The sequence below is a fragment of the Daucus carota genome, chromosome 5 (assembly GCF_001625215.2).
Source record: "Daucus carota subsp. sativus chromosome 5, DH1 v3.0, whole genome shotgun sequence".
Taxonomy (NCBI): Eukaryota; Viridiplantae; Streptophyta; class Magnoliopsida; order Apiales; family Apiaceae; genus Daucus; species Daucus carota.
In genome coordinates, this window is record NC_030385.2 from 29,304,574 (window position 1) to 29,318,517 (window position 13,944).

Genomic DNA, 13,944 nt, shown 5'->3' on the forward strand with positions numbered 1-13,944 from the left:
TAAAGCACCTTAGTCATTTTTAAATTTCACATCTAATTTTATATGAAGGTTCTTCTACCATACTTGCATACTTGCCGAGTCACTTAAATAATCGGGCACCCAAATATTTGGAGAAGCGCTTGATCGAAAACTAGGGCTATTGTGATTTGCCACAAAGCAGAAATATTTCTGTTGTTAATCTGCTAATCAAATTTTATTATGAAACCTATTCCACTTTTTTTATTTATGTACTTTTTGGAAACTTTTTATTTGAATTTCATGATTAGTTGATTTTGGGTAATTTTTTTGACTTGACATCATTAAATTTCTTGTCAAAATATGTATGTTTTAGTTTTTATTGTGTATTAAAGTTTTTTAGATAAAAGTATGTAATGTTTCTTATATCCTCATATAGAAACAATAGTAAATAGTAACCGAACATATTGTACATATTCATGAAAATTTTATATTTTTTTTAAGAAATCATTATGCACAAGAGTAGCAAATAATAGTGGAAAAACCGGAAAAAAACCGCAACCGACTAATGGTTAACCGCAACCGAAAAACCGTTTTAATTGGTGCGGTTACGGTTAATGATGATTAACCGAACCGAACCGCATTCATCGGTTTGGTAACGGTTAATGTCCGGAACCGCACCAAACCGCACCAAACACACCCCTAATTAAAAATCATAATACAATACCACCCCTAAGACTCTGGGCTTTGGGGGACGATGCGGCTACAAATGCTAACTAGATATAACTAATCTGGTGAAAAAGGTAAGCAAAAAATGTACAATGATTATGAAGAAAAACATGACATCTCTGCAAGTCCTGCTCAAAATATAAGAAATAGGAACATCTTAAAAGAGTCTTATTTTATAAGATTCTTATACACAGATAAAATTTCTTACAATTAAACTGGAAGATGAGGTTAATAACTAACATGATTCCAGTATTATGACGAAAGTAATACATAAACATGGTATATATCTTACAAGCTGGTAATCTTTTTATAAATTTACATAGAGGACAGAGGCAAGGACCATTTCCCTACTTCGCTCCCTGTGACCAAAATGGCCATGACTTGAAATCATCACTCCCCCTCCTTGTGTATTTAAAATCCAGTACAGTACATTGAAAAAACCATTCTTGTAAATTTAAACAAGATTAACCTTCACCATGGTTGAAACGCCTTATGGTCCCAGCTACAAATTTGACAAGGAAGAAGTAAGTTGTTTTGCTTGTGCTTCAACACTAATTTCTCCACCTCCATTCGCCCAGGAAGCGATGAGGTGATGAGCAATGGCATAGGGTCCAGGGACAAACATGGGAGCGAGCTCTCCACTTTCCACATTGAAGTCTGCAGAGAGACTCTGGCTTCTCTCGACTCCCTTGCACATTTGATTCACTTTCATTGCTGCAGTCTTCTGTGCCTTCTCATACTCAGCAAAAGTCAATGCTTTCTTTATGTCTTCTCGACTGTGCCATTTAGCATCTACATAAACAAAAACAGATTCATAAGAACTCTGTGATCAATCTTCTACAAAATCTATATCTAACTGGATGCAACAATTCACTTTATAATTTCCAATGCTCTTCCTCACAACAAGTATTACAAATTCTCACACATCAATTACATTTTCTTTTCCCCAGGTTATTATAGCATACATAGACGAGAAGCTAGCTACAAATGAATTTATTAATCATCTTGTTTAAAGTCTAGCATAAACTCGTGCACTTGAAATTTCTAATTCTAACCTCCTTAACTTTTTAGAGTTGTAAAATGTACTCAGAAATGCGCCATTAATCGCTATACACATTTTATCTAAATTTAGAGAACTGATTTCAAAAATTATCAGGTAGACAAGACACAAAAAATGGCCGATGACCAGAAAGTTCTCCTTTTAGAATATATGATTCCTCGTCTCCAGTTAAACACATGATAGCCTCAAAAAAGAGAGGTGGATCCGCTGTGAAAGGATCAAATTAGTTGTAAGTTGCCACTGAAAGAAGCTATTCAACATGAATATCCTCTTTCCGGTCACAAAACTACCACCTCCAGTAAGAGATAATTTGTGACAAGATAAGTTACAACACAAGTTTACATTCTAAGAGAGAAGAGAAAGAATGCAATGTCAAGCAAAACATCGTATCTCATCATATTTCACAATGAAAATCTTATGAAACATAAATTACTAAATATAGGGAGATGATCTGTAGGAAGAATACTTATTATCTGAAGCGGTTATAGATTCTTATATGGCAATATCTCAAGCAGGTCATCAAGTAAAATTAGAACTAGAAAATATATATCATCTGTTAGTTTCCAAAAAAAAAAAAGCGGACAGTAAACTGGTGACGTCTTTCAACTTCTTGTAAAACTAACGCGGCTTTAGATATTAATTATAAAAAATGAGTTGCACAAATATACATATTTTGAACTCTTTCTGTATCTGTCCTCTGTATCTATATTTATCACCTGTTTTTTACCACGAGGGTCCATCATCATTTCCCCCCACCATCCCAAAAATCTCAGGATAACAAAAACCCTAATTCACCCATCTCTCAGATTCTACTGTAAACTGAACCCTCAAACAAACAATTTTCGCAATTCTGAACACGATTGTGAGAAACTCCTATATCTATTATTTATTAGGTATTTTAAAAGATGACAGTGGTACTGGAGGGAAAGGTTCAATTTTTTGTACTGTGGTTGAAGCTACCAAGCTGGAGACCTGACCGAAACCTCAACCAGGTTATACAAGGTTTTGGTGGTGCCGGCCCTATAATGAAAGCCGTAAACAAGAAGAGCCAAGAGGAAAACATTTTGGTGATTTTTAGGACGGATAGAGAGTTTAGCACCAAGCTTGATCTCGAATTGATCCTATCTCAGGTCATTGTTGTTTCATGTTATATGTTACTTATGAGTAATAATTATCATTAAACACTCAAGTTACTTGTGTGCTTTTTCATCCAGAGGCTAAATATCTGTTTTTAACATTTCTCAGTACCCAGAAAATCAGATGCATAAACGGCAAATTTGATGGTTGCGGGAGTGGAATGGAATGGAAGAGATGGAGAAGAACAAAAAGAAGTTGAGTCCAATTTTTGTTTTTAAATATCCTGGGTTGCCACATCAATACCACATCAAGACTTTGTCATGTAAAAACAGAAACGTTCAAGTTAAAGGTAAAATGTTTTAAACTTAACAGAGTACTATTATTGTTTAAGGTTAATGAGTTGAATAATACAATTTTAACATCCGTGCCCTGCTAGAGATATTGGAATGCAAAGTAACCGACTTGAAAATTAGCGCATTAGAAAAGTGCAATTATCTCTATGGTTTCTCATATGATATGCTTCCATAGAATGTAAGCTACAGTATTGCCGTACCGACCCCCACAAAAGCAATGGAATCATACCATAACTATCTTCCTAGATTTTTAAGGTAACAACGGATATGAAATACATGCTGTATTTTAAACTACATTTTTTACATTATTATGTAAAATACAAAACCATTTGAGGTCTTAAGGGAAGGGGAATAAGAAAATTAAGTGGGATAAAGTGCGCTATGCTGGTTAACTTTTATTTACCTTCCAACTCTTCTTTGTCCACATTTATTTCAAGTGATTTAGCATATGCAAAGAATCCCACCATCAACTGGCATGGCATGCTACTAGGTCCAACTGCAAACCAACCAACTTAATTATACAACCACAGACATTGAGAATATAGCAAAGATTGTAAATAATTATTGGAAAGAATATCCTAAAAGATTTTAGAACCATCCATCCTTTCGTTGCTGGTATACAGATACAACACAAGAACAAAAATGTTTCTATATGACGATCATAGGAAAATAAGATAAAATTGTAATCTAACTGCATCCATCCATTAAATAATACAATAACTATTCTAAGGAACTTGTTGGCAGCAGCAAGTGCAACATTCAGCGTTTATTAATCAGCACATTAAAATACATTGCCAATAAACTTTAAAATAGATAAGGATCAAAATTCTTTAAGATGTCAACATCATAGTCACGGCACACACACACACACACACACAGAGTCACATCTTATGTGTTCAACAATATCCAAATTTGCACCACAGGCAGAGACATGAAGCAAACAGATGATACCTGGCCATGGTTGAGAGCTATGATATATAACTTCTCCAACTTCAATGCCAGTCTCTTCCCATGTTTCTCTCCTAACAGCTTCTTCCAAACTTTCTCCTGGCTATGGTCAAAAAGAGAGAGTTATGTAGAGCGAAAGAGGAAGTAACTTTATAATTAAGGAAAAGGGAAGAAACATCAACATTAACATATCAATTAATAATCAATGTGCCACTGTATCTTTTAAATCATTACTTCCATAATACCTCATCACGAGGGTATTCATTAAACATCAAAGCTCACATAATATTTCATTAAAATGATGCTGTTATATAAAGGCATACCTCTATAAAACCAGCAAGACAACTCCACATTCGTGGCACAAATCTCGATTGTCTACTTAAAAGTGCACGGTCATTCTGTTTATCTATGACTAACATAATGACAACCTGTTGAATCCGAGAACGAGTGCAATGAGGGAAATTAATTAGGAGATCAACAGGTCGAGAAAAACAAAATCCAATACTTCAGCAATAGAATGTGACCATCAGCATACCGGATCAACTCGAGGATAAACCCTTTTTTTGCATGCTTCACTTGAACACTGCTTTCTTCTCCCTGCTTCCATAGGGACTGTTTTTTCTCCACAACTTCCACAGAAGCGAGATGTCTTGTGCCATTCCAGTAGTGCTCTTGCCTAATCAATCAGCCATTATACAAGGATGAACATGCAGTTACATTATCTTGTGTGTGGGTGTCTGTGTAGAACAAACCATGAAATAAGTGTGACAATATCTCAGCACACATAGTTCAACTAGAAAGCTAACCCGACCCGCCTTTGCAGATATCAACCCAAAACGCTTTAAATAATAGAATTTTGTCCAGTCATGCTTCTATATTCATTATTATATAACACGTTTACTGACACAAACGACAAGAACAGCCAGAATTGCCGTCCTATACAAATATCAGTAACGAATGGAGGCTATATCTATTGCCAGATTCATTTTGACAAAATTATCATAAGACTGACACGTTACAAATGCAAGAATGACGTGAAACTAAAATCGACTCCCTTCCACGCATACACATTGTTCTATAAAGTATATTAACATAAGAAAAAACCCTGAACGAAGCCATACATGACCGGCAATAGCAAGATCAGCCATGGCCAACTGATTAGCCCAGTCAGTAGCAACCATCAAAGTCCTCAATTCCGTAAAACAAAGCTGCCTACTCCCAAACTTATTAACCAGCCCATCCTCCTCAGACACATCAACAGCCCAATACACCACATCATTTTCGGGTTTCGACCCCAGATACACAAACTCATTCTCCGTAAAATTACCCCAAGATTCATCCAAGAACCCCCTAAAATCACTCAAATTTAACCACCCCAGATGCCAATTCTGAGTGTTCAAATCATCCCCAACCGACCCAGCTAAAGGCCTCCCCTTTCTAAACGGAAGCACCTCGAAACTCACACCCAAATCATGGGTATTGCTCAAAATCCGAGATTTCAGCGATTGAAAAGCAGCGGAGGGTGAAACGGTGTCGTTTTGCTTGGAAGTGTGGGGTTTGTTGATTGGGTTGCCTGCAAAAACATGGTAATTGAGTTTAATAGACATGGTGGAGAAGATTCGATTGAAATGAGAGGTGGGTTTGCGAGTTAGGGCTTTGGTGAGCAAGGGGAAGAGCATGGCTCTGTGTTTTGGGCCATTGGGGTTGTAAACAAAAAGGGATTGGTGGGAGATGATGATTCAAGCTCGGTGATGTTGACTCACTGAGTTGATGTCACGAGGTGATTTGCGCAAGGCGCCAATGGTAAAATTTGTTTCCGTTAGATTTGGTAGCTATTTGCTGGTTGTTAAGTTAAACAGTCCGCTATGTTGTAATTTGAACTGCATGAGAATGAAAACAAAAACAAGTAAAAACATATTTTCAAAAATATTTTTAGAATTATATTTATTGAAAGAAATATTTGTTTGGATAGAATTAGTTTGTTTTTAATCAAAGGTATTAATCTAACAATAAAAAATCACGACATCTATACCAATGATCGATTCAAACAAATAGTAAATTGTAATCGTCTGTTCTCGTAAGGAGACAGTTAAATGATATTCTGAAGATAGTGTATATACAAATACAAGTACCCGTTTCATGCATTTTCGTTTAATAGTACCCTTTTCGTCATACTCCGATGGATCTATCGTTTGAACAACTAACAACTGACCAGAACTGTGATTCCATACTAACTTCCATTAGCAAATCAACACCCAAGCTTACAGTTAAGAAGCGAAAACAAACCTCTCACTTGCACACCGAAATAAAGCAAACTGAGATAAATAAAAATAGAAAACTTAGATATTATCGTCGAATCCACAAGATACGTGATTAACTCCTGAATCCGATAAACACCTTTTGAATCGAAGAAAAAAACTCTGATAATGTAGATCCAGAAAAACAAATTAAGCCTAATCCTTCCCCGAAGAAGAAGATTATTGAAGAAAACAAATATAAGAGTTTAAGACTTTCCACTGATGAAAACCGATGAAAGTCTCGATAGTGGAAACAGCTACTTCAAGAACAGACAAAATTTTAGAGTTGTAGTTGGAGTGTAAGTTAGATGGAATACTGTCTTTAAGAGTAATTAAACTAATTAATTAATGGATAACAAAAGTTATGTTATTTAAAATAATAGTTATATAATTAAAATATATTTGGAATCAGTGGATTTAAAAAAATCGCTTTATCTTTTTCAAAAAAAAAAAAATCAGAGTTGAAATGAGTGTTTGCAGATGTCTAAGTAATGTAGAATCAGAAATATATTTTATCATTTAAAAATATATTTGTATGTTTAGAATTAATTGAAGTGATAAATCATTATATTTATATAGGATGACGTGGCATCATTTGAGAGTCCTTCTTTCAAATTCTCCTATTTTCTAGATTTTTACATTATTTTGATAATTTAAAACTTTTTTTTAAAGCTGGGAAATACAAAGGGTCAGTGAAAGGGTAAATGACCAGTTATTATATTTGTGTGTTTTTAGTATCCCTTCTCTACGCTAGCCACAATCACTATGGCTGTTCCCTTGAATCCACAAATGAAAATTGATCAGGCAAACTACACATGACGATCTTGCATCAATTGAAGGTGCCCTGGGCCCTGGCATTGCTCAAAAGACGTCTGAAAAACCGACGTTTATCGATAAAATTATACTGTTCATTACAAATATTAAATTACCACTTGTCGGCTTTCATGAGAGTGCTGCAAGGTAATAAGCTACTGATAAATTTAATTGTGTGTTTTATGACTTTAACTCAGTAATTATTATAATCGTAAGATTATTAGAATGAGAAAGCGAGGTAGGCACAACCTGGACTCGGCCATTTTGGATGTTTCGCAACGCGAGGACGCCTAGATCTCTAATCGCACCTTCGCTCATCGTCTCGCTGCTTCCGAGGTATCTCCATAAATCAATAGTCGATGAATTAATAATCTCAGATAAATTGATGGGATAATGTATATTAGAGTTAGATTGTTGGTTTGGACAAATCAATTAAAGTGTACTTGTAATGTACCCTGAATGTGAGTTGTGATTAATAATTTTGGATTTATGTTTCAGTGATGAATGTTCGGCTTGATTATGATCTACACCTCTAAGATTATGTATACGCGTGTTTTGTGTTTTTACTTATTAGTTTGCGTTTAAATTAACCACAATTTGATTAACATGTTAGATTATATTACTTAGCAGCCCCGTTTTTCTGCATCTCATTTTTTAAATTTTTTGTAGGCCATTATTGTTGTGTTTTTACAACTTTTTGATGCATGTCCTTTTTTTGTGTTTCCATTCAGCATTTGAAGTTCTTACTTGCTTTGACAGATACTGAAATTCTGATAGCTTCTGTGATGTTAAATAAGAATACAGGAGGGAGGACTAAGCTTGTTACCTCCGGATTTACAAAATGAAACCGACAGATCACAGTACCGGGTAGGATCCACCCATTATTTTTAATTGCATGGTGTCGATGATCAAAATGTTAAAGGTTCATTTGTTATTAACATCCCTTATCTCCAGTTGCAGGTGAAAGATGATCTCTCACTTATTGAGCTGTGTATTAAACAGTACAGAGTTCATCCCGAGCATAAATTTTTGTCGTTAACCATAATTAGATATGCTTCGGGGCTCTACAGTTTAAACAAATCGGATATTTTGTGGGTTGATAGACAGATGCATGTTCTGACAGCCTTCAAGCTCTATACAGACTCAGGGATTACCCATAAATGATCCTCAGCCACCACTCATTCGCTGGGAAATTCAAGCAAGATAACGGAGTTCTTGACAGGATAGATCGGGACTTACTGAGCAGAGAAAACGGAGGTATTTGTGCATGTCCGTCCATGTAATATTATAATGGTTTTTATAGTTTCTTTTCCCATCATCTAACTATATCTCTTTATCTTCATTTCACACAAACTAGCGAGCTAGACAAATTTATCTCAAAACATGGGATCCAGAACGTAATACTCATCCAAATGGGAGGTAGTTGATAAGAACAGTCTAATCATCGCTTTCTTTCCTGCTCCCGTAATATTCATAAAATTTGAGATCTTATCTGGCACATCTATGTGGATAAAAAATATGCTGGACAGAGGAGTTTCAGTATGCATGCAATGGCAAAATCAGTAAGTTTTTTGCACCGGAAACAAAAAACTTTACACAGCTTTGCTGCCATTGAGTTGGTCTTATTTAACTAAAACAAGCGTATTAGTCAATGCATTTGTCATAGTTATTAAAGTTTAGTAGGAAATCTCTGGTCAAAGCTATCCCGATGACCAAGTCACTAAGCCTATTACTCATTCTACAGGGTAAAAAAGGTAGCTTGAATGAGAAGAATGGAGAGGTCTGGCCTGGGTTTAAGGGAGGACTTCTTTGAGAGGTCAGAGACGATACCACGAAAGAGAAAGTCCCAGTGGAAGGAGTGACAGGAATTACAGAGATTATATCAATGACATAATAATAGAAATCATATTGATGGCAAAGATTATACGAATTATATTGAGGACAGAAGTCCAGATAGCATATATGAGAGATATGGAACTCTTAGGAGACGTTCACCTGCTCACTTTGAGATAGTCGATAACAGGAAATAAAATGATAGATATGGAAGAGCTTTAGGACTTCTAGATCAGACACCAGTATGTCCCATAACCTCAAAGGATAAGGGAGAAGGCAGACAATATGACACCGGAAACACAAAGCATAACAGAGAAGGCAAACCTTCCAGTGTTACGCCCTCTTAAAGATATTATGGGTGAGAGCCTTCCAACTCTAATAGTCAGTGATCCCTCTAAGGCTAAGGATTCTAATGTCGCTGCTAATGATCAGGTGAGGACCATCAATGCCAATGATACTTTATTTTCATTATAAGAAAAACAGATATAGTATTGTTCTTGAGAAAGGGAGAAGTTTGGCCAGGAACAGGTGCCAGGAGGCTCAGAAGTTTGCTGAGGAAAACGTTGTATGCTGATGATTTCGAAATGAAGCAATGTAAATTATCATTTTGCTCTTCTTTGTGGTTACATTTTGTACCTATCAAATTCGTTGGTGTTTGTAAAACCTTTTTGTAAATATAAATTGACATTATTACAAATGAGAAACCGGATTGAAATTGATGTGCGCATATTCAATAATTCTAGAAATATCAAAGGTTTGTCATACTAATTTCATGGATATATTATTTGAGTGCCCTTATGGTTAGTTTTCATTATTTGAAATTTATAACATTAAATAGAGTATATCTTAAATATATATAACAGAAATTTTTCAATCGCGCGGAGCGCGTTTTCCTCCCTAGTTATATTATAATTAGGGTTAATTATCAAGTTGGTCACTGAAGTGGGGTTAATATATCAAGTTGGTCACTGAACTCAAAACGGTATCAAGATGATCACTGAAGTGGCCATATATATCAAACATGTACCTTGAAATATAAGTTCAAGCAGTAAAAATTTTATTTATAAAGTTTTACACATTATTTTTGAATGTTACCACAACCAACTAAAAGGTTATGACTTCTAGTATTTAAAATAATATATTTATATTTTATCAAGTTTATTTATTAATTATATTTTATTATATAGTTATTTTCTTTGTTTAAATTAAAAATAAATATTAAATAAACTTGATAAAATCTAAATATATTATCATAAATATTAGAAGTCATAACCTTTTATTTGGTTTTGGTAACATTCAAAATAATGTGTAAAACTTTATAAATAATATTTCTACTGTTTGAACTTATATTTCAAGGTACCTATTTGATATTTATGACCACTTGAAGTGACCATCTTGATATCATTTTGAGTTCAGTGACCAATTTTATCCATTAAGCCCACTTCAGTAACCAACTAGATAATTAACCTATTATAATTATGGTCTCAGCAGTGAGTGTTTAGAGCATTCGAACACAGTTCAACTAATCTACATTTATATATTAAAAGAGGATCAGAGGCAAAAAGAACAAATAAAATATTTGTGAAATGATTTACGTACCCTCGGTTTACAAACAATTTCTGTAATGCCGTCAACTGTTCATTTTCTTCAAGTTTCAGAGAAGATAGCGGAGGTCTGTATTTTATTATTTTTTGTTTTTTATCAGTTACAGAGTTTTGGCTTTCCATTTGCCATGACTTTTTGATTTTTATGTTGATAGATTATTTGTGTCTCTGCCAAAATTTTACGTTGTTTCGCTCTTGTGTATGCATATGTATGTGTATTCACATAGTCAGAGGTCGACTCTCACATCACTTTTATTGTTACAATCATTGCCTTTTTTCTCTGCAGAGGTGATTCTCAAGTTCTCTCTTTTTTTATTGCTTATATGTATCTATATGTTGTATATATGGCTTTATATGGGTTAAAATTTCTGGTTTTGATTAGTTTTTTGAGTTCGGTGTTTATTAATTTGTTGATTGTTTGATGGGTGTTTTTGACTTTTGAGTTTCTTGGTGTCTCTGGATTGTGGGTCTTTTTTGTGTTCTTGAAACTACTGGATGCTTCTGTGTGGCGTGGTTGCTGAATGTTGGTTTTTACAATGTTTAGACTGGCTCTTTTCACAGAAATATATTCGAGATTCTGAATCAACGGATATTGTTAAATTAGGTGATATATGAATAGTAGTACTGCAGCAGAAACTGATGTTTAATGCTTTGAACTCTTATAACCTGATATCATAGCAAGAAAGTTGTACAGTAAATTTACTCTCATCTGTAACCAGTTAACTTTAGCTGCATATATACTTATCGAGAATCAACCATACGACACTTTTGGAATGCTGTGTTATATCAAATTAAAACTCATGCAGGTGTAAGAGCCCAGGTTGCAACAATTGAGCAAGCAAGTGTTGAAGGTACAAAGACTGTGGAAGCTCACTGATGAAATTGATTGTTGTGCTGAATCTGATACGTTTGAGGTAATTAAGAGACTTTTTCTTTGTTGTAATTGTTTTTAGTAGTATTGTGTTCTGATTATTTGTTTGGTATGTGAGGTTTTGGGGTTTTATCTTATTGTGATTAATATCCTGCACAAAGGACAATGTTTTGTGCTCAATTAGTTACTCCCTTTGTCCAAAATAAGTGTTTCTTTGGCTCTATATATCATCTCTCTGTCACTCTCTCACTACCCCTTTTCTTTTTAATTCGATCTCATTTTATTTACTTCTTTATTTGCATTTCAGGTTTCTAGGTGATAAGTCTCCGTTCTCGCAGCAGAATTTACAAGGAGATGGAATGGATCGTGATGGAGAAACCTCCCGTATTCGGTCTCTCTCTCTCTCTCCCCATTTTACTTGTCTGATTTTGATGACTGTGTAAGTGTCGACGAATATTTGTCAATTTAATTTGTGATTGGGAACACGAAATTCAAATTCCAAATGAATTTCAAGTTCCCAAACAAGCAATTAAAAATTGTATAGATTTTGATTAGAGTGGAAGTCATTGTGTATGCAATTATTCAAATCAGAGCGTCGACCAGCCTTTTCTCTCATCACTTTTATCGAGATAATCATTGTCTTTCTTGTAATGTTTTTGATTCATCGGTCATTTTGCAGAGGTGATTCCCGAGCTATCTCCGTTTTTATTGCTAATGCATGTGTCAAGTTTTCTCGGTATTTTGGTTATTCTTATCCTTTGTACTGTATCAGTGAATCACGAAAATGCCTATAGACGGTCTCCAGATTGTATTCCCAGTGCTTAACTTTATTTTCTTGTTGATGTTATGTAGACCCATGCATGAGATCACCTTTTTAACAGACGACAGGCCTAAGGTGCTCAGTCAGGTAGTTTATTTGGTCTAGATGCATAGAGTTTACTCCTCTCTTACGAGTAAACCATATAGATACAAGATCCAATTCTTTCTAATATTGTGTGAAATCCGCTTTTTTCAATTTTTAACAGCAATTTCTTAATTACCTACATATCCACATCCCATTTTCGTGTTCTATTCCAGGAAATGCCATGTCATTTTTCTGATTTGCATGGTGTGTTCTGAAACTGAATTGCAAGCTAGCGTTGATATATGCCATTATCTACTTCCACATTATTGGTTCCAAATTTTACGGTCCTTATCTACAAGATCATGTACTTTGATCTAGAGTTCAACATGTTTATGACAAATTAATTTCAATAAATAAGTCATGTATCAATCTGTAAGTACAAATGTAGTTGCATTTTCTGATGTTACTGGTATAGAGATTCCAGCAACATATACCATAGCTAAAGAAGTCATTTTACAGGAATTTTGGACTAGGTTGATTATGTTCTATCAGAGTAAAATAAAGTAATGTTTATTGTTCTCTAAATGCTAAACAGTGGCACATGACTTCTGGACTAATAGATGAATGTTTTTATCCTTAACTTTTTTGCACGAAGTGGACGCGTGCAGCTTGCATATATTTACTTGGTGTTTATACTGAAGTTGGAGTTTCATCCACTTGATAGTTTTTTTCCTGTGCTAAAACTGTAGTTGACTTTGCTCCTTGCTGAGGTTGAGCTGAACATCTTGAAGCACATGCTTTTTCCACAGTAGATGGCTACTCCTTGGATGTTTTTGTCGTTGAAGGTTGGCCATTAGAAGTACCTATGCTTGTCCTTTTTGTTTTCACTGTACTATTTGTAATGGCTTATTGCGTAAGGACTCCCACTATTTACATTCCATAGTATTTTTAAGATTTTGTACTTTTTAGTGCCTGCTTCATAAGTATTGTCTCTTTAAAATAAATCACCAATTTGACCACTTCAGCCATTAGTTCAATGACTAATTCATAGTTGTAAAAGTTTCTGAGTTGATATTAGAATCAGTACAAATGCCAATAATCATTCTGGTGAAGTTTGATCACGTTTCTTGCTATTTGCTCTCCAACTGGAAAAGATATTAAGTATCTTCTTTCAAAAATTTAGGAAACAGAGCAGCTGCGAACAGCATTACTAAACCAAGTTCATAAGGCTGAGGTGAAACTCTGTTCCCTAAGCTTTTTAATGTGTGAGAATTAATTGATTGAATCTTCCGTTGCCTGTGAAGTTTGCGCAATATTTTCTCACCAGAAGTGATTTCTTAATTTCTTATTATATATTTGTAAAAACAGTATCTATGTATATTTCCTGGGCCCGGTGCGAGTGTTTATAAACTGTAACTAAAATTTGTGACTCTTGTGCAGGTAACTCAACTGTATATCTGCCATTTTTATTTTAGTTCGAGGACACATGGCTAGATATATCATTGTTGTTACATCTTTTTTTTCTTTTTAGGTGCAATGGGATCCTGGATTTGGTCATTA

At 34.7% G+C, this 13,944-nt stretch overlaps 1 protein-coding gene and 1 long non-coding RNA gene across 3 annotated transcripts; one reads left to right on the forward strand and one right to left on the reverse strand.

Annotated features, from left to right (window-relative positions):
* Nucleotides 1-839: 839 nt before the first annotated feature.
* On the reverse strand, nucleotides 840-5,970 carry LOC108224069 (nudix hydrolase 19, chloroplastic). The gene is made up of 6 exons (XM_017398619.2): nucleotides 5,244-5,970; nucleotides 4,658-4,798; nucleotides 4,446-4,550; nucleotides 4,126-4,225; nucleotides 3,578-3,670; nucleotides 840-1,476 (listed from the first exon to the last, which is right to left on the reverse strand). The coding sequence occupies exons 1-6, from the start codon at nucleotides 5,799-5,801 to the stop codon at nucleotides 1,187-1,189; spliced, it is 1,287 nt and encodes a 428-aa protein (XP_017254108.1). The 5' UTR covers nucleotides 5,802-5,970; the 3' UTR covers nucleotides 840-1,186.
* Nucleotides 5,971-7,159: 1,189 nt separating this feature from the next.
* LOC135152974 (uncharacterized) lies at nucleotides 7,160-9,978 on the forward strand. Of its 2 annotated transcripts, none has more exons than XR_010292358.1 (5): nucleotides 7,160-7,379; nucleotides 7,457-7,568; nucleotides 7,964-8,099; nucleotides 8,187-8,489; nucleotides 8,977-9,978. It is a non-coding gene; the product is annotated as an uncharacterized LOC135152974 (long non-coding RNA). The 2 variants fall into 2 exon arrangements; XR_010292357.1 differs by having other exon boundaries at nucleotides 8,030-8,099.
* The last annotated feature ends 3,966 nt before the right edge of the window (nucleotides 9,979-13,944 follow it).